This window comes from Nicotiana sylvestris, chromosome 6 (assembly GCF_000393655.2).
Source record: "Nicotiana sylvestris chromosome 6, ASM39365v2, whole genome shotgun sequence".
Lineage (NCBI taxonomy): Eukaryota > Viridiplantae > Streptophyta > Magnoliopsida > Solanales > Solanaceae > Nicotiana > Nicotiana sylvestris.
This window is the reverse complement of record NC_091062.1, coordinates 195,068,553-195,086,139: the sequence shown is the minus strand read 5'-3', so window position 1 is coordinate 195,086,139 and position 17,587 is coordinate 195,068,553. Positions and strand designations below refer to the sequence as shown.

The 17,587-nt window shown below is 36.1% G+C and overlaps 2 protein-coding genes across 7 annotated transcripts; one reads left to right on the top strand and one right to left on the bottom strand.

Moving 5' to 3' along the window:
• Positions 1–2,111: 2,111 nt before the first annotated feature.
• LOC104247500 (remorin 1.4) lies at positions 2,112–4,047 on the top strand. Of its 6 annotated transcripts, none has more exons than XM_070150192.1 (5): positions 2,112–2,141; positions 2,355–2,894; positions 3,306–3,471; positions 3,618–3,699; positions 3,771–4,047. In XM_070150192.1, exons 2-5 carry the CDS (start codon positions 2,750–2,752, stop codon positions 3,960–3,962), a joined length of 585 nt encoding a protein of 194 aa, XP_070006293.1. In that variant the 5' UTR covers positions 2,112–2,141; positions 2,355–2,749; the 3' UTR covers positions 3,963–4,047. The 6 variants fall into 6 exon arrangements, with proteins under 6 accessions (XP_070006293.1, XP_070006292.1, XP_070006291.1 ...); XM_070150191.1 differs by having other exon boundaries at positions 2,113–2,529; positions 2,730–2,894; XM_070150190.1 differs by having other exon boundaries at positions 2,113–2,529; positions 2,719–2,894.
• Positions 4,048–15,418: 11,371 nt separating this feature from the next.
• Positions 15,419–16,191, bottom strand: LOC138871891 (uncharacterized). Its single transcript, XM_070149811.1, has 2 exons — positions 15,930–16,191; positions 15,419–15,816 (listed from the first exon to the last, which is right to left on the bottom strand). The coding sequence occupies exons 1-2, from the start codon at positions 16,189–16,191 to the stop codon at positions 15,419–15,421; spliced, it is 660 nt and encodes a 219-aa protein (XP_070005912.1).
• Between the last annotated feature and the right edge of the window lie 1,396 nt (positions 16,192–17,587).

Sequence of the window (17,587 nt, the reverse complement as noted above, 5' to 3'; positions counted from 1 at the left end):
TGCAATTTAATTAAAAAAATACATTAATATCTTAGTAAAAACTGTACAAAACAATAAACGTAAAAATAACAAATAACTCTTACCCATCACCCTCAGGGAATATGATGATCCTGTCATATTGATCATAATGCACCTCCTCGGACTGTGTTCCGAGCGCTTCATGTTCTTATATATATATATAGACACACACACATATACACACACACTTCACTGTAATACTTTAACATATATATAACTTGTTATAGTATATGTTAGTGTGTGTATATATATAACACGCACAAACTTCGTGCTACTTTAACTACATATATAGCATGTTATAGTACATGATATTGTATTCATTATTTGTATTGTAACAGAGTTAATGAATTACATTCATTCATCACTATGTTATAAGTCGATGAATCAATTATAACAGATTAATTGATACAAGTCGAGACGTTTTGTTTTTAATATTCAACGATGCATCTGAGTAGGTTATAAGTCGATGAATCAATTTACATATATATATATATATATATATAAACACACTTCGTTGTACTACTTTAACTACATATATAGCATGTGTATTCATCTCTTGTATTACAAAAGTGTTAACGGATTACATTTATATTATTTAGATAGTAAATATAAAAGTGATTTTTAATTTTGACCAATGTTGACCTGAAAAGAGACCAACTTTGGTCGCTAATTATCCAGAAATTAAAATTAGCGACCAAAGTTGGTCGCTAAATTTAAATCAGATTTATTTATATTTTATATAATATTTAAAATAATAATATAATTGTTAAACGTTAGAACTGGGTCCCAGATTAGCGATCAAAGTTGGTCTCTATCTGTTTCTCCTTTCTTAAGCGACCAACTTTGGTCGCTATCTGCTTCCCCTTTCGTAAGCGACCAACTTTGGTCGCTAATTTTAATTTATATTTATTTATATTTTATAATTTTTTTAAATAATAATATTATTATTAAAATTTTATAACTGGTTCCTAGATTAGCGACCAAAGTTAGTCGCTAATTTCAGTATTTCTTTGACCAAGCAAGTCTGACCCGTCCGGTCAACATTTTGACCACATTATCGACCAAAAAGCGACCAACCTTGGTCGCTAATGTATTTAGCATAATTATTTAATTATTTTCTCCAATTTAGCGACCAACTTTGGTCGCTTTTCATGACAGACCAATTTTGGTTGTTTTTTTTCGAATTTCTAGTAGTGGAAATGGAATGAGTACTATTTTGGAAAATTTACATTGTATAGTCGCTAACTAAAATAACAACCGGTAATTATATATTTTGTATATTAATATATACTCCATGTATTATACATTTAGCAAATATAATCATTTTCAGTCGACCCAAATGTGTAAAATCCCTGATAGTTTTTGACTTGTGAACATGCATTTCCTTTATTATTAAATGGGTTGGGCCACGAAATATTATTTTAAATATACCCATATTACAATGTACTTAATGATTAGCAATTTATTCAAACTTCAGGATATCGTGTCCTAAAGTTCAAAAACTGTATCCAAAAATTCGAATTTTATGTCCAAAATTTTAAATTAGCAGTTCAGAAATTTGAAACACTTAATCCTGAAATTCAAATTAGCAATTCAGGATATTTTATCCTAAAATTTAGGTAAATTGGCTAAATCTTTAAATACATTGTAAATTATGGATATATTTTGAATAGCAGACTTAAAAGTGGCAAGAATAGGACTTTAGGGTCTGGGTCCAGTAAAAGGCCCAAATACCTATCCATTGGGTCGCTTGGGCTGACTGCACAAACTCTAAACAGATACCTTTCCAGCATGACATGCAACAGAAACAAGAGACATACCTTTCCTGCAAGACTTACTTTGATCTTACACTTCAAGAAGTCAAGTTGAAAGAAAAGGTTTGTCAATTTGGTTAAAGCTTGCCTTTTCATTTTTTGCTTCTCTCTCTCATTTTGGCCACATGGGATATGCCTTGAGAAAAGATTGATAGGAAAATAAGATGAAAAAGTCCATTGCTTTTGCAAGAAACTATTCCAAACATAGTTGCAAAGATTCTGCACATTATATATATAGTCCTGTTTTCTGTTCATGAACTAAATACTAAAGCTGGTTATACAAGAGTTTGTTTCAACAGAAAATCAAATGTTAGTATTTGCTTTGAAATTAGCAGTTTCTGGTTAGAAAAGGTCTACATGAATTTGAGGTAGTGACAATATTGAAAACAGCAAATGAAACATCTGGTTTAAGTAAACAATGTTAACAGTCCTATCTCAAAAATAGAAACAAATTGAAGGCTTATTAGTCCTGTTTGGTTCTTGATTTTCAAGATTTTTCAATCAATTGTTTCTAATCTGTAGCTGGTACAATTGACATCAAGGCTGACTTTTCTTTGGACTCAACAACTATTCCAAGAGTTTATTCGAGTCATTCGACATTATTGGGTTGTTGTGTCCTGAAAGGGGACAAGTCAAAAATATTACTACTGGATGTTTGAAGATTCTACCACATTGAGCTTGAATATACTTAAAGAAAGTAAGATATTCGCGCCTCAGCCTAACGAATATTTATTTATTTTTCTTCATTTTAATTATTTTTCAACTGTAATTTCTTGTATTTTCATAACAACTTTTTAAGCCAAGAAAACACATATACAAGGTTTTGATCCAGGCTATTGAATATAAGGGGGAATTCAGAAAGTTTTAATAGCCTTATTATTGTTAGCAAAACACCAGAACAGGCACCAGCTAGATAAATGAGAAAAAACTATTATGATTTGGGTGATGGAGAAATTGCAGCAGCAATTGCAGCTTCTGCATTTGCTATATATTCCCTTGAAGAAAATGCTGGCTCTCAATATCAGACAAAAACAAGAGGACCCGTTCGACCTGCAGAAGCAGGTAAATCTCCGCCCTGCATACATAGTTGTTGGATTAAACCAGCCCAAAGATACTCTTAACATGATGTAATTTTGTCTATTTTGGGCTAAGCCCACACGTTTTCCCCAGAAGGCATCACACTATTAAGAGATCTTTACACCTTATGTAAGCTCCCAATCTTTTCAGCTACCGATGTGAGACTTTGTTCGCACCCTCAAACGATAATTTTCCCTTGATTTTAGTTATATAGAACTGACAGTTACATCATCAGTATAATTAAATATTTTATATCAGATAGTTATAATTTTTACTAGCTTTCCGGTTAATGCTTATCATTGATATTTACGTGTAAATACTTTTACAACTTTTAATGCATAGAACTTAAACTCATTTTTCCTTGACAAAAAATTGCTCACCATGTTTGATTTGAAGCTCCAATGATAAGGCCATCCATGCCGAATCGTAATACTTTAGTAGAAATGACAACCATAACTCCTGCTAATGATAAAATTCAAAATGGAATTTCAAGAGGAAGCAGAAAGGCTGAAAACAAAGCTGATGCTTGGGAGAAAGCTCAGACCGCGAAAATAAGGAAGCGGTACACTTTTGTTGCATGTCTTTTTTTTAAATGTTATTGAGGTTGATGATTTTAAATTCACATATAATATACATTTTTAATCTTTTGTTGCAATATATATTGTAATCTAGTGATATCTTATTGTAAAGAAATTTCTCTAATTTCAGACATGATGAACTGCTTTCTGCACTTCTTGCTTGGGAGAATGAAAAGAAGATGATAGCAAAACAACAAATGGAAAGAAGAAAGGTTAGTTTTTGAGATGTTAATAGTGCAAAATGGTGTTAAAGCTTATAATGACTGTTGTTGGAAAATTGCAGAATCAATTGGAGCTTGCTATGAAAAGGAACTTGCAGCATTACAAAAATAAACTAGCTAGGATTGATCATATTGCTAAAGGAGCAAGAACACAAGCAGAAGAGAAACGAAAATATGAAGAATCTATTGTGAAAGAGAAATCAAATAAGATTAGATCAACAGGAAACGTCTCTGTTAAATGTTTCTGCTTCTAAGTGTCAAAAAAGTATGAGACCTGAATTTGAAAATTGAAAACTGAAATTCTAATTCCACAAAATTGTACTGGCTTTAATATTGAAATCCATCTTAAAAAAATTGGAAGAGGAGCCTTGGAGCAACGGTCAAGTTGTCTCCATGCCACAATTTCGAGTCGTGGAATCAGCCACTGATGCTTGCATCAGGATAGACTGCCTACATCACACCCCCTTGGGGTGCGGCCCTTCCCCAAACCCTATGTGAACGCGGGATGTTTTGTGCACCGACAACCCTTTTTTCATCTTAAAAGATTGTTGTCCCGGTGTGCAATGATTGGTAAATAACATTTGAAATGCATTAATTCCGTTGTACTGCATTTCACTACAAGAAGCAGATGCTATCAAAAGAAAAACCAAGGTCATGCCAACTCAAGTGTTTAACTGCAACTGCTGCTATTGTGCTGTGGTTTGACATCATGACATGGTTTACACGTTACTGGTTCCCCGAAGAGTTCGTGTTTCCACACGCTAAACCCTTTCTTACTTTACCCTTGGATTCATATTTTGTTCGTGCACAATCAACAGGACCTTGCCGACATGTTGCAACCTCTTCAACAGCATGTTGTCTCCTGTTTTCTATTGACATCATAAACATCAAATGATGAACTAAACTCACTGTTGCTCAAAAGTAAAACTGTCATTTTCATTTGATAATCTATGTATGCTAATGAGCAAGCAGAATTCAAAGGTGGCCCTTTTCTTGCCTGATGATGGACCAATACAGTAACATGTGACAGACCGGCTAATTCAAAGAAAATGCCATCCTGTCATTACAACTAACACAGGGATAGTTAGAACCATGAATTTTGCTTCTCAGAAACCAGAAGAGCCGGCCTAGCTAGAGACTAGGACTTCTATCTCAATCATTAGGTGGACCTTAGTGCCAGAAGGCTAGCTCCTGCCTAGGCTCGCTCGGGGGAAGGAGAGGGAGAAACTGGTTCCTAACCTGTAGAAACGCGTTTCTTCGTTGCTCCAACGTGCATCTTTTTCTATCTCAATCATGAAGAGAAATAATCTATTTACAAAATGTTTGAATGGTTCAACAGATTATGAACTGTCTCTATTTAGTTATTTGGACATTCCATTTCCATATCTAAGTCCGGACTTGCAGTTTTCAGATTTTGTATATCAATATCTGAAATATCAATTAATAAGGATCACATGGAAACAAGAAATACAACGAAATTATTTCTGATACAGGTCTAGGTAAATCAACTTCTGGAATTGATTATTGGTGCCCACCTGACTCCTTTCATGAGACCATACATAAACACTTACAATTGAGTGCAGTATACGTTGAAATGTTTGTTGTTGTAGCAAAGAACATTCAAATATGTCTATCCAGAATCAACCGTGACCTGATATATGTCTTCAGAACCAGAGGCATAAGAGTAACTCAAACGGGTTAAATCCGAAGTCATACGCACATCAAATCCTGGCTCCGCGTCTGCATGGGACCTCCTTGTTGGACAGTATCACATAAATGATATCTATTCATTTCTCACCCCAATCTTCCACGTGAGGACAAGTTGTTGTGGAAGGACTTGACATGTTTGATTCACAACAAAGCAATACCAACTTAAGGAAAACTTGTTGTCCCTTTGCCTAAGCTAGCAAGTGTTTGACACAGGACTTAAGCATCTTTGTCTCTTGAGATGATAAATGCTAAGAAAATAGCCCTTGGATTCGTCATCTATTAGTTGCATTCAAAATATACGTAAACTAAAAAGGTTGGGGTTTTTAGGAGGACCCCTACCTTAGGGGTGTCAACGGTTTGGTTCCGCTGATTATTTTATAAAATTTGTACCATACTAATTTTTTGATTATTCTATTATGTATAACCAAAATTAGACTTTTCGAATTGGTACGGTTCAGTTAATTTTTGTTATATTTTATAAATATCATGTAAAAGTCACTAGTAGAAGCAGAATGCATAACATACGTACATGACTTTTATAGGACTTTAGCAAACATGAAAGAGTATAGATCTAGTATGAAGATATTAACCAAAATGGGACTAAAGAATAAAGCATATAGAAGATTAAATATATGAAAATAAACATATTCAATACATTGTAGTTTGCTACACATAATCACTAGAATACCCTATTTCTTGCTAGTGAATATGCTGAAAATAATTTAGTCTCAATACGAATAACATAATAGGTTTAAGAATTAGGATTTTGAATTTAATTACTTGCTGACTTGTAATTTTCATAATTTCAAGGCCCAAGGAAAAATGTAATGATTTATTTTTTTAAACTTAATATGTAAATGTATTTATCAAATATAAATTTATTTGGCACGATTCGTTATTTTCTGTGTTTATTTTTATAAAATTTAAAACCTATCCTAATTATCGGTACAATTATAAATTTATATAAAACCTAAGATTTTATTAAAAGAAACCTAAAAATCAATTCGACGATTTAATCGGGTTTTACATATCCATTGACACCCTTACCCTACCTTGTATATCACTATTAGATTTACAAAAGGTAACAAGAAATGAAAGAGAGTATTGATTATGAGAATTCTTGGTTCTCTTAAAGCAGCGTAATTTCTGTTTCGTGATAGCCTATAGTGGTAGTACTCAATATGCAACGACTAAGCTGGAGTAAAGTACTAGTTATCAGAAAATTAATTACTAATTACATTTTAACTAATAAATCCTAGAATACATTTACATTGATTTTGAGATCTCTAAGGATTCTAATTTTAATTTAAGAGTGCTTAGAACTTTATAATGTTTATAGGAAATCAGGGATGAGAGTGACAAGAGATAAACTATAAAGGACCAGTCCCATCTCCACTTATGAGGTGGGACATAAATTAAGATTGCTGAATTTTGCGATAAGCAACCCCACTTTCAATTAAGAGGTTGTGAGTTCGAGTCACCCCAAGAGGAAGGTGGGAGTTCTTGGTGGGAAGGATGCCGAAGGTCTATTTAGAAACAGCCTCTCTACCTATGGTAGGGGTAAGGTCTGCGTAGACACTATCCTCCCCAGACTCCACTAGTGAAATTATACTGGATTGTTGTTGTTGTTGAATCACTAATTATATAGAGAAACCAAAGTCCAAATATAGATCGCGACAAATTGAATCGAATTGAATGCTTTTAACCCCATCTAAGTGGAAAATATCTTTGTTGGAAGGTAAGAAGAGAATATTGTTTGACCAGAAAATAGTAATTTCGGTCAAAGCTTAATTTTAGAAGAATTCGGGTTACTAATAATCAAATAAAAAAATAATTATATAATAAAAAAATAATTATATAATAAAAAAGAATAAGAGAAGTAGCTGAGTAAGCAAAATAAATCAATGTAAATCAGTATATTCCAATAACAATCCGTGTCCCTCAAACAAATATTATTTCTCTCCTTTTATAACTATTTCTAAGTACTACGTTTCTTTCCTCTCATAATAGAGTCATTATGATTAATTAATGGCATTAATGTAACGTTATAATTGATAATCGTAACTGTTTCGTGAAGATTCTATAACGTTTCCCATCATTGATGCTCATTAATTACAGATAATACGTATCTGTACTTTTTGCTAACTAGGTTCATTCATCCGTTGTCTCTTCAAGTTATCAAGAGATCCGAGTAACCGTTCCTTCTTATTTTCTTGAACCTTTGCTCGTACCTATTAAGGCTCGCGTCTCTTTGAATACTCTTTGCTAGATGTCATTCTTTTAATGACTCGCGTGTCTTGACATGTCAGCACACAATTAATTCCAAATGTTAACTCGATTTTTCCCAATACAGATAGTCCCTCCCCCTACTTGTCATTTATTCAACAATCGAATATTTGGGAAGTGGATCTCATTAAAGCGGGAATTTTTACCGCCATTCCACATATTATTATACCTTCTCCGGAATTGACGCTTCGTATGTCACTTCCATTTAATGCATGTGACACGTGGCGACTTTTGATTGGTTCTGCAACCCTTCAGCGTCTTACGACTACATCAATCACAAAGTGACAGTTTTTATTACGACGTTCCCATCATTACCTTTTTGTTTGACGGTTGCTTCTGAGTATAAATATATCCTTTGTCTCTTCTTTCATAGAAAAGTTTTCCATCCTTGACTATTAAATCTTCTTTTCCTCTTCGTACAACTATGTCTTTTTAAACCCTGATCCTCAAAAAGTTCTTATCGTATATGAACTTCCCCTTGCTCCTACTAGGAGCAGGAGAGAGGGTAGGCTACGTAGTCTAGGATCAGTTTCCATCCGAGGTTCTTCTTTTTCTCTACCTAGTTCCACTCCTCCTTCATTTTCTAGAACTAGGGCTTCTCTTACACATAGGTCTTCTGCCAGAATTAGGGATTCCAATGAGCCAGTCCGTGAACCTATAGTAGATGAAATTATCCCTTCTGAACTTTCTTTTTGTACTGATAGAGGATCAATTAGAAATCAGGTTTATTCTATATCCTCTCATGATCGTGCCGATGTTTATCCTTCATAGATTACTGAAGGTTTGATCTCTGTTGTTCGTAGAGATTGTCATTGGAGGTTTGATTTCCCAATTCTGATCCTAATGCAAATCAAAGGATCACTTCCTTCAAAGCTGGCTTTTCTTTTGTGTATACGTACCCCTTTATGTTGGATTTTAGACCCCCTATTGATCCAGTTATTATCAAATTCTGTCACTTTTTCAATGTATGTTTAGGATAAATTGGCCCTATTGTATGGAGGGTTGTTACATGTTTAAGGTACCTGGATAATTTGGCTCAAATGCCTTTCACCTTTTTTCATCTAATCCACCTCTACTCCCCTAAGTTGTTCCGTCATGAGATCTTTACTTTGGTGGCGAGGAGTAAGAGGGTTTTAGTCAGCATCAAGGACGATAAAGATCGTGGCTGGTATGCCCTATTTGTTGCTGCTCCTACGATAGAGTTAGTAAGTGAAGAAAATATGTCATTCCCTGAAAAGTAAAATTTTGCATGTAAGTTTTCTTTACAACTTTCTCTCTTCTCTTTTTTTAAAAATGTTTGTACTTCCCGTGATTGTTTCGCTTTTCTTCTTTCAACAACCATGGGAATTGTTGAAGAGATTTCCAATTTTCGTGGTTGGGTAGAGAAATTGTTGACCATTGCTCCGATGGAAGTTATATCTTGGAAGTACCTCTCAAATAGGTTTGGTTGGAAATTTAGGACTCACGTTAAAAAATTTAATTCTTCTCCTTCTATTTTTATTAATCTTTCATTAGAATGTATTTAACCCTTCTTTTTATTAGGGTTTCCTATTCGTGGTATAAGCGCTGAGTCAATCGCAGCTTCTAGACTTTCTTTGGTAAGAGCTCAAGAGATAATCTTGAGTTCTTTATCGAAAAGGAAAGCTGACAGACCCTAGGATTCTGAAGACAAAGATGAGAGGGATGGAAGTTCTTTGGTTAGAAATCCGCGGGCTACAAGACGCGTCATTTCGAATGACGAAGTTACTCCTCCTCCTCGTTCTGTTCCCGTGGCCGAGCCTGTTGAAGCCACTTTAGTGAGTTTTGACGAAGAGACTCCCATGGAAGCTCGTGACTCTGATGAACAACTTTTTTCGCGTGGGTTTGATAATGAAGGCTTTGACTTGGTGTTTGAGGAAGTACCTCTCGCCTCCTTTCCCGTATCTGTCCCAATGGAATGCCACATGCCTGTTCTTTCTACTGCTATTTCTGCTCCGCCTCAAGCCATTATGACTTCATCCACTATCCCTACTACCAATATTTCTCGTACTGAAATTGGCTCTTCAAGTGGAAGTAGCGTAATAAAGAAAATTACCATTGAAGTTCCTGCCGATGGTAATCTTTTGAAGAAGTCTAGCCAGGTTGACGTATGGTTAAAACCCTTGATTGTTCCGGTTGAAAAGTCCAAGCTAGAAAGTCAAAGTTCTTTGACTTGGATGAATAACATTGTTCAATCATCATTGAAGGTATAGATTTCTTTTCATATTTTATACCATTTTCCTTCTGCTAGGATTCTTACCCCCTTTTTTTTTATGTAGATCAATCTCATCGGTACAGAGATGATGAAAAGGGTTTCCCATACAAAGCAACTGATGCATGATTAACAGATTGAGGCAGATAATTGGAAAGAGCGGTATAAAAGCCTCCAGCTAGAGATGGAAGTTTTAGAAGAAAACAAATGTACCTTAGAGCAACAGCTAAGAGTCATGGCATCAGAGCTAGCAGTTGAGAAAGCTTCTTCTAACCAGGCGGGCAGGGATAAAAACCTCCTCGAGTCGTCTTTTGCTGAACAACTCTCCAAAACTACTGAAGAGATCAGAGGTCTGAAGGCCCTGTTGAATGAGAAAGAGGTTTATGCTGGTGAGCTTGTTCAAACACTCACCCAAACCCAAGAAGATCTCTGAGTGTCTTCCGATAAGGTCAAGTTCTTGGAGAGTTCACTTGCCTCTTTACAGTCTTCTTACAATGCTGCTTTAGCTGAGAAGGAGGAGCTCAAAAGTGAAATTGATCATTGGGAAAGAGACTACGAGGCTCTTGAGGACAAGGTTGCTGTTGAAGTAGGTTGGGCCATTTTGAACACGCGTCATGATACTCTTACGGAGGTAAGCCAGGAAGGTTTTAACTTGGATCCATGCTGAGTTAGAAAAGATTAAGGAGACAATTGAAAAAACTCAGCAAAGCCAAAGTTTTTCTTCACCCATGGCTGATACTCCTGAAAATGTTGAAGCTAATCCCGGTGCGGTGGATGTCCTAGCTCCTTCTGATCAAATCGAGTCTTCTGCTGCTGATGATGCCATCCTGAATTCTTCTTCAGAACCTGCGCCACAGTGAAAGTTTGTTGGTGAAGTTTAACTCTTTTTTTTGTTTTGTTTTGTTGGTGGAACATTTGGTGGTTTTACCCCTGGTCTCATTGGGGGGTAATGTATTTTGTAACAACATATCCCCAGGTCTTTTCGGGGATTTATAATGACAATTAATTTAGGACTAAGTTCATACTTAGTTTCAACTAAATATTATAAAGTTTTTGTTTCAACTTATAATATCTTTGACTTGATTTTCTGTTATACTCTTTTAATGATTTGCCCTTGCCTCATTTCTTTATAAGTTCAGGTTCTTGCTTCCATTAAGATACTATAAGGTTTTTTGTTCAACTTTTATGATATCTTTATTTCGAGTTCTTGGTTTACTCTTTTAGTGGTTTACCTATGCCTTTTTCTTTATAAGTTTGGGTTTCCACTTTAATGTTAATATGTGGGTTTTTATTTTACCCTTTATCTTTCGCATTTAAAAATGCTTTGTTAATTTCATGGATTTTTTAATCAAGCATGAATTATAAAAGAGGGTCCTTTTATATACAACACTTAATGAAGAAGACGTCTCAACTTCATAATGGTGTAAACATACGAAAGGAGAAATAGGAACACATATGTTTCTTGGAATAACGTTGATAAAAGATTTCATTCGAACTTTGTCAAGCTTAAATAACACCTTACATGCATTTAAATATCTTCTATAACTCTTCCGTAACTGTTTTCTTTACAACAGATTTGTAAAAAAGAAAATCCAAGGGTTTCTTTATGACCCATGGCTAAATACTGACTTTAACCTAAACATTCGTAGGAGTTTGAAATTTATATCCACGAGTGTATTCATCACAGGTTTTTGGATTAGGCTTGCATTTTTTGGCTTGTAACTTTGCTCTAAACTTGATATTTGTTGAGTAGACTTTAGGCTTGACTTGAAATTTAATTGTTTCAGCCTTCTTTGCCTTCCTTATACATATATTATATGTATGTTATATAGTCTCCCAAGTGTTTGAGCTTTGAAGTATGAAATCTCGAGTACTTGATTATTCCTTCCATGCGGTCCTTTTCCTTAAAAGGAAAACCATATGGGACTCGGAGGTACAATTTTAGATGAAGACTGCTTAACCCATTACATTTCCATCAGAATAGTTGTAACCCTAGACCGGGAATTATGTTCCTTCCGCATGTCTTTCAAGTCTAAATTCATCATTTAATGTGGGCTAGCTTTTTGCCTATCATCTAAAATTATTAGTAAAATTTTAACAATTTAAAAATAAAAATTGTAAGTAGGGATAATTGACCGTTGGTATTTCCTTACCTTAGAAATAGTACTTCTTCAGATGAACAACATTTAAACTTGAAGGTAGAATCTTGCCATCCAATGTTTCAAGCTCGTATGCACCTTTTCCTGTGATACCATGAATCTTGTAAGGCCCCTCCCAATTTGGACTTAACTTTCCTGAATTGGCTGCCCTCGTGGATTGGAAAACTTTCTTGAGTACGTAGTCCCCAATCTTGAAGTATCTGAGACGAACTTTCCAACTGTAATACCGCTCAATAACTTGTTTTGGCGCTGCCATCCTTATTAAGGCAATTTCCCTCCTTTCTTTAAGTAAATCCAAGTTTACCCGCATCTTTTCTTCATTCGACTCTTCAGTAGCTTGAGTATATCTTGTACTCCCCTATTTTTACTGGAATTAAGGCTTCAGCTCCATGTACAAATGAAAATGGTATTTCTCCCGTACTTGTTTTTTCTGTTGTTCGGTAAGCGCACAAGATTCCAGGTAGTACCTCTAGCCACTTGCCCTTTGATTCTTCTAGTCTTTTCTTCAAGTTATTGATAATAATTTTATTTGTAGATTCAGCTTGTCCATTGGCCACCGGATGATAAGGTATTGAGGTAATCCTTTTAATTTGCCAACTTTGGAAGAATTCTGTGATTTGTGCACCTATGAATTGCGGGCCATTATCACACACGATCTCTTTTGGAACCCCAAACTGGCATATGTTGTTTTGCCAGATGAAGTCTCTGACCTCTTTTTCTCGTACTTGTTTGAAGGCTCCTGCTTTGACCCACTTAGTAAAATAGTCGGTGAGTACTAACAGAAATCTTACTTTGCCTTTGGCTTGTGGTAGTGGACCTACAATATCCATCCCCACTTCATAAAAGGCCATGGTGCAATAACCGGATGTAATAATTCAGCTGGTCGATGCATGTCGTTGCCATATCTTTGGCACTTGTCTTATTTAGCCACAACATTTTCCGCCTCTTCTTTCATTTTCGGCCAGTAATAGCCAACTCTAATTATGGTTTTTCCCAAAGATCTTCCTCCAACATGATTTCTACATTGTCCCTCGTGTATTTCTCTCATCACATATTCTGTTTGAGAAGGCCCGAGACATCTTGCTAGAGGGCCACCGAACATTTTCCGATATAAATTGCCCTGATTTAAACAGTAACGAGTAGCCTTTTGGCGAAGTGCCTGAGCCTTTTTCTTATCCTTAGGTAGTATTCCATATTGCAAAAAATTGAGAATCTCATTTCTCTAATCCCAAGTTAGATTATTGTAATTTACCCCGTTTTTATCTTGATGAAGCATTGAATGAAACAAATGTATTACAGAAGCATTTTCTTCATTTGTTACTTCTGCAGCGGATGCAAGATTAGCTAAAGTGTCTGCCTCGACATTCTCTTCCCTTGGTATTTTCATGACTTTACAAGTTTGGAATTGTTTGACTAAATCCCGTGCCTTTTCTAGGTATTGTTGCATCCTTGCCTCTCTAGCTGTATAAGTCCCCTGCACTTGGTTAACTATGAGTTGTGAATCGCTTTTGATTATGACCTGCTCTATTCCGAGCTCTCGTGCTAATTCTAAACCTGCAATCATAGCTTCATATTCTGCTTCATTATTGGTGATAGGATGACATTTTATGGCTTATCGTATGGTTTCTCCCGTAGTTGGTACCATGACAATGCCTAGACCTGCTCCTTTTACATTTGATGAACCGTCAGTAAATAAGGTCCAAGTACCTGGATTAGACCCGTTAAATACCTGCAGTTCTTTTTCTGCTTCCAATTGTATCCCTTTGCTAAAATCTGCCACAAAATCTGCTAAAACTTGTGACTTTATTGCAGTTCTAGGTTGATATGTAATGTCATATTCACTTAGCTCTATAGCCCACTTGGCTAATCTACCCGATAACTCTTGTTTATGAAATATATTACATAAGGGGTAGGCAGTTACTACAGAGATAGGATGACATTGGAAATAAGATCTCAATTTCCTAGATGTCATAATTAATGCTAGTGCAAGTTTCTCTAAATGAGGATATCGATATTCAGCATCTAATAAAGACTTGCTAACATAATAAATCGGAGATTGTTTACCTTGGTCCTTTGGAACTAATACGACACTTACCGCTACTTCTGAAACAGTAAGGCAGGCAAGCAATTTCTCCCCATCTTTTAGTTTGGCTAGCAATGATGGATTTTACAAGTATGCTTTTAAATTTTTAAGCGATTGTTGACATTCTTCAGACCATTCAAATTGATTTTGCCTTTTTAGAGCTGAAACAAATTTGAAGTACTTTTCCGATGACTTGGAAATAAACCTTCCTAAGGCTGTTATTCTTCCTGTCAGCCTTTGTACTTCTTTTTTGCTTGTGAGCATATTCGGAATTTCCTCAATAGTTTTAATCTACGTGGGATTTACTTTAATGCCACGGTTAGACACAAGAAATCCCAAGAACTTACCTGATGACACACCACATGCACATTTTTCAGGATTTAACTTCATGTTAAATTTGCAAAGAATCTGAAATGTATGAGTCAAGTGTTGAATATGATCCCCTGATTGTTGTGATTTGACCAACATATCATCTATATACACCTCCATGATTTTTCCTAGGTGTTCTTGAAACATTTTGGTCACTAGCCTTTGGTATGTGGCCCCAACATTCTTTAAGCCGAATGGAATAACTTTGTAACAGCAAGTCCCCCTGTCTATGATAAAGGGAGTTTTCTCTTTATCTAGAGGATCCATTTTTAATCTGATTATATCCTGAATAAGCATCTAAAAAACTTAATAATTCATGCCCTACAGTAGCATCAATTAGTTGATCTATGTGTAGTAATGGAAAAGAATCTTTAGGGCAAGCTTTATTTAGATCAATATAATCTACACAAACTCGTCACTTACCATTCTTTTTGGGAACTACTACAGTATTAGACAACCAATCTGGATACTTTACCTCGCGGATGAACCCGATTTTTAAAAACTTTTGCACCTCATCTTGAATCACCTGATTCTTGAAGGAGCCTTACTTCCTTTTCTTTTGTTTGACAGGAGGGTATGATGGATATTCATTTAATTTGTGGGTCATTACCTCCGATGGTATACATGTCATATATGAATGAGACCAAGCAAAACAATCTGCGTTAGCCTTTAAAAATTCAATCAACTTACATTTCATCTCTGGGCTGAGATTGGTTCCAATGTAGACTTTTCTGTCCGGCCAATGTACAAATAGTACCACAACTTCCAGTTCCTCGATCGTTGTTTTGATGTTTTCATTTTCTTCTGGTTCTTGAATAGTATCGGACCTTGAGTCTACATCTGTTTGCTCGTCTTCAGTTGAGGCTCGTGTTGCTACATCCTCAACTGAATTCTGTGATTGCTATTTTTCGTCACTTTTGCACTTGAATTTGCTACAGTGTTAATGCTTCGAGAAGATTGTTGCTCCCCACGGATTTGCCGTATTCCCCATTGTGAAGGAAACTTGATAACTTGATGTAAAGTAGATGGAACAACATCCATTTCGTGAATCCATGGTTTGCCGAGAATCATATTGTAAGCCATATCCATTTTTACTATTTGAAATTTGGTGTCTTTGACAACTCCTTCTGCGAATATGGTGAGTATTATCTCTCCTTTTGTTACGACGCTCGAGTTCTCAAAACCAGACAAGGTGTGTGCCTTGGGTATTAGCTTATCATCGGGTTGCATCTCGTTTACCACTCTCAATAGAATGATATTCACAGAACCACCTGAGTTAATCAAAAATCATTTTACATTAGTGTCATGTACAAGTAAAGATATTACCAGTGCATCATTATGCGGGGTCAGCACGCCATCTGCATCTGCATCATCAAATTAATACTATCTTCTTCCAAAACCTGTCGGACTCGCTTCCCGTGGGTAACTGTAATTTTTGACACCTTCTTTGATGCCGTATACGTTACGTCATTGATCTCTTCCCCTCCACTTATGGCATTGACCGTCCTTTTTGGTGAAGGAGGTTTTGGTAATTCCTGCCTATTCTTCATATATGCTTGCTTTCCCTTTTCACTAAACAACTCAGTTAAGTACCCTTGTTTTAATAAATGTTCTACTTCACCTTGTAACAATCTGCAATCCGCCATTTTGTGACCGTGATCGTTGTGAAACTCGTACTAAAAATCGGGATTTCGCCTGTTTGGGTTTGATCTCATTTCTTTTGGCCACCGTACCTTGTCTCTCATGCTTCTTAAAATAGCCACTAACTCGGATGTGCTAACATTAATACTGTGGTCGCCGATCTTTGCTTTCGAGCTTCTGTCATAATCTTGCATATCTCGCATGTTTTGTTCTTTTCCGAACCTTGATGATGAACCTGACTCTCTATCTCTTGTTCTAGGATCGTACCTTGGGTTTTCCTATTTTGAACGTGAATCCCTTCCTACTGGCCCCATGTAAGGCTCATACCTATTTTTACCAAACCTTTTTTCAGTTTCAGCTCGTCTTGAACTCACTCTTTCATCTTTCCGAGACTAAACAATAGTGTCTTCTTCTATCTACAGCTTTGTGCTGTATCTATTATAAACATCATTCCAAGTTGTTGCTGGAAATTCTCATAAACTTTCTTTGAGCCTCCTCGTGGCTTCCGAGCTTTTTTCATTTAGATTATAGCAAAGGCCATAGCCATCCAGTTATCAGGTACACGTGGCAACATAATCCTTTCACGCTGGAATCTGTCCACGAATTCCTTGAGCAACTCCGTATCTCCTTGTTTTATTTTGAAAATGTCCTCCATTCACTTCTCAACTTTTTGAGCTCCCGAGTGTGCTTTGATAAATGAATCTGCAAGCTCAGCAAAAGAATCAATAGAATTTTTAGGTAAAAGAGAGTACCATGTTAATGCTCCCTTCGTGAGTGTTTCTCCGAATTTTTCGACCAATACTGATTCAATTTCTTGCTTTGGTCCAATCGTTGCCCTTTACACCGGTTGTAAATGCAGTTACGCGATCCCGTGGATCAGTTGTTCCATCGTATTTTGGAATATCAGGCACTTTGAATTTCTTTAGAATTGGTAAAAGAGCGGCACTTGGCTTCCAAGGTTGCTGTGAGTATTTGTCCATATCTATTCCCTTGATTACAGGCGACACTCCAGGTATCTGTTCTATACGATCGCTCTGCTCCTTGAGCTATTTCTGTAAAGTTAGTACTAAACTTTGTAAATCAGAATTAACTGAGTTACCTGTCCCTCCATCATGAGATTCACTAGGAGTTCCTCCACTGCCTGAGTTAACGAGTCCTGAGCGAGGATTTTTCACGGTGTTGTTGTTTGGAGTTGGTATTGGTGGTACGACACCTGACAACTGGTTAGCAAAAGCCCGAAGAGCATTACTGACCTGTTGAGCAATTAATTTTTTCAAAGCTTCATCAATACCTTGATCATTCTCAAACTGCTCGTTCATATTTGATTCAGATCCGTCAGGAGTCCCTTCTCGGGATTGTCGAGGAGAGTTTCGTTGTGAAGAAACTGGAGTTCCATCGCCT